The sequence below is a fragment of the Eimeria maxima genome, genomic scaffold (assembly GCF_000499605.1).
Source record: "Eimeria maxima Weybridge genomic scaffold, Emw_scaff811, whole genome shotgun sequence".
Lineage (NCBI taxonomy): Eukaryota > Apicomplexa > Conoidasida > Eucoccidiorida > Eimeriidae > Eimeria > Eimeria maxima.
Window position 1 is genome coordinate 12,063 of NW_013566784.1, and position 3,497 is coordinate 15,559.

At 48.4% G+C, this 3,497-nt stretch overlaps 1 protein-coding gene across 1 annotated transcript; it reads left to right on the forward strand.

The window, feature by feature from the left end:
* Positions 1-459: 459 nt before the first annotated feature.
* EMWEY_00043660 (hypothetical protein) lies at positions 460-933 on the forward strand (the record flags this gene model as incomplete). The annotated part of the gene is made up of 1 exon (XM_013482870.1): positions 460-933. One exon carries the CDS (start codon positions 460-462, stop codon positions 931-933), a length of 474 nt encoding a protein of 157 aa, XP_013338324.1.
* Positions 934-3,497: the final 2,564 nt, after the last annotated feature.

Genomic DNA, 3,497 nt, shown 5'->3' on the forward strand with positions numbered 1-3,497 from the left:
TAAAATTCAGCACTCAGAGCAATGTATTGACATCACCTCTCAGGTTGCTCACGGCTTCCTCAACCCATTGGCTGCGGCTCCACAAGGAGCTAAAGGTGGTCTTTATTTGTCAGAAGAGGATATGCGTGCTCAGCTGCTAAAGAGCCACCTTATGGCTGCAACATTGCCGGGTGGGATAGAGTTCTTTGTGTACAAGCGGTTTGAAGATGTGCTGATTCCAGCGATGACTACAACGCCTGTTCCCCGTTTCGTAGAGTGCCAGCGAAATGGAAAGAAAGTGTGACGGTGTTGATTCCGAAGGGAGGAGACCCAACTAGCGTACAGGATTGGCGACCCATCAATCTACAGGACTGCATATACAAACTCTACGAGCGCTGTGGGCCACTAGGACACCCGACTGTGCAATACAGTCGGGTGTCGCCTCCAAGTCGCAAAAGGGTTTCATGCCAGTGAACGGACATGAGCATCTCTCCCTTGCTCAAAGTATTCTCCACTCCACCAGCAGAGAAAAACGCCTTTGTATCGCTCATACACACTGCCCTACAGGCTCAGCGACTTCCGAAGCGCATTCGGGAGGTCATCATGGATCTCTATCAAGGAGCGAGCTTCTGCATATCTAGGAAAGAGGGCTGCTCAGGCAGAATAGACAATAAGAGGGGAGTCAAGCAAGGGTGCCCTCTCAGCCCCATCCTTTTCAATCTTGCCATTGAGCCGCTACTGCAGCAGCTGGCAGCATGCAGGGAAGACCTAGGACTACGTAACAACCAATATGGGAGGCCTCCAGTCAAGGTCTCTCACATGGCGTACGCGGGTGACTTAAAGATTGTTGCCAACAGCCATGAGGGTCTCAACAGCCTTCATCAGGTGGTGAATAAATTCCTTAAATGGACAGCTTTAGAGGCAAATCCGTCCAAATGCGCTACAATGGGTTAAAAATTGAGCGGGACTCGGAAAACCCCAGATCCAGTTCAACTCAAGCTGCACAACGAGGTCTTGCCAGTGGTGAAGCTAGGGGAGGCGTATGAATACCTAGGACTAAAGGACTCACTGGAGAATTCAGTGCACCAAGGGCAAGTCCTTCGGGTCATGAGCAAAGCTAAGGAAGGCATTACCAAGCTCTTCAGGTCAGCGCTACTCCCCTTGCAGAAGTTTGATGCAGTGGGCGCTTTTGTGATATACAGGGTAACAGTGCCTGAGGTGACAGTCAAGCCTGGATATCACAAGTTACCCTTACAAGAAGCCCCTGGACCTGTTTGATCGTCATATCGGCGCCGTCCTGAAGAAGACGTTCAAGCTTTCAAAGAGCACGACGACAGAGATGTTTCACAAGCCCACCTTTAATGGATGGCTTGGGTGCATCTCGCTGCAGAGGATCGCAAAAACAACGCAGATAGGGTTTGCCATCCAAATGCACAACAGCAAGGACAGCATGATCTGAGCAGTGGCTGAAGGTAAAGTGCTAAAGGCCATCAAACAGTCGTTCGTTTACACAGCCATAAGAATGGAAGGGGAATTAGGTTGAAGCATAACAAAAACGTGTTACATCAGCGGCTTCTGCAGCTCATGCAGTGCTGGCACTGATGCCTTCAACCTTACAACATTATCATGCAGTAGCTGACATCATTCCTTCAATCATTGCAAAAACGAACGTGAATTCTTAAGCATACCGATTCCGAGTACTAGCGCCAAATTGACAACATTGCTCACGTTGAAAACCTCTCTTGCTTACAGCATGTATGCTTCTAACGTGAATGGTGCGAAACCCCTATTTAGAGTTCAGCATGCTTTCGCAGTTCGCAAAAACGGTATGCCTCAAGTTTGGTGTTTTGCCAGCCGTTGACACGCCCTCGCTCCATTGGAGATGCCGCAGCGCACTCCGTTGCATGATTGCTGCTGCGAAGGAATATTCCCAGAACATATGATTTGCACACGCGTTTATAACGAAGTGTTTCAACCCGACATGGCTTCATACAGTCTCTGCCCCACCTCGGTGACATTGTGGGCAATAAGCGGACAAGTACTGCGCAAGAAGGCTAGTCTTGCTTGCAGGCTTGAAGTTGCCGTGAGTTTCAATTCTGAATTGTTGAAAAGAACTGAACTTCATTCTTCCTTGGAAGCCAACTCTCCTTCGGGTGCTTGGTTGATTACCAACCGTCACTCCTGGAGAAGGACGACGCAGCATACAGAAATTGGCGACCGCTATAACAGTCACCACCTACGGAACAGTTGCAGCAATTAGAAATAGGCGTGATAAATCTGCCACTTTTATAAGCTACATGTACATAGATGCCTCTCCCTATAATTCGGCCCAGCTCGCTGCCGCCGTACTGCACGGCAATTAGTGCAGCTTGCGAATAAACATTGAATGTCGTGGTAGCGCAACCTGAATGGATGCCACTTAGAGAGTTTAGTAAACAAGTTGAGTTCTCGTTTTTCATGTCAACGATTCCAAACAATGTCGCAAAATTTAGAGCAAAGGACCCCGTTAGCTTCGCGCACCATAAGCAAGCGCGGGCTGCAGCACCCCGTTGCCGCTGTGGGTGCTTCAGACACATAAACTGAGCTGTCTATTGTACCGGCTGGCTGTACTGAACGAATACAAATCACTACGCTCTTTTACAATATTTGCATGCATCGTGTCAAGTTTTACTGGTTTCAAAGCTTGAGTGTGCCTTCTCCATATTTGTTCTCATTCCCAAATATGTGCCCCTTAAGCCTGCTCGTTTTCGTCTCTACACTATATATTGGAATGGCAATGGGCGGCCCACATGGACCGGAAGGCGAATTGATTTCCCAGAATAAACATTTAGCCAGTGAAAATCCTGTTCATGCCGTCTCTACCTCTATGCGAAGGATGCGGCGCGAAAATCCGTGTTTCACTTCACTCTCTACCATGGCGGTAGCTTTTATTATGGGCTTCCTCATCACCCGCTGTTTCATCGCCATGTCATCCAGTAAAAAGCAAGAACGCGAAATTCACTCACGAAGGCTTGCATCAGGCGCCGACAATATCTGTTCTGTAAGTATTCAGCAGGAGGATAATGGCGCGCACGAAAAAGAGTCCTGTGTGCTCGGTTGTTCTGCTGCTGGTTGTTAGACTGGAAGGACCTCTGAAAAGGAATCACACATTGAGTTTGACTGCATGTGTTTTACTTAGTTGGTCACATGGCCAAAGGGGGTGACAGTGAATTCCTTCGTGCAATGCCTAAACATAGCCCTTACCACTGGAATCCCAGCAGATTTTTCCTGTAAGCTAATGCATGGTGATACCCATGGCCATTGGCCACTTTCGGATGCCTTCGTCTTGATGCTTGTTCTTCGGTTGACCACATCGAGGGTCCGTCCATGTACTGCCTTCGTATCGCAGTTACTTGAACGCGCATGGCCCACTGCGGTACCAATGTGCCTATGCTGAGGACTATGGCATCAGGAGACGGGACCACCATATTATATGACTACACACGTATTCGTGACTATTGTGTGTTAAAATACTACTA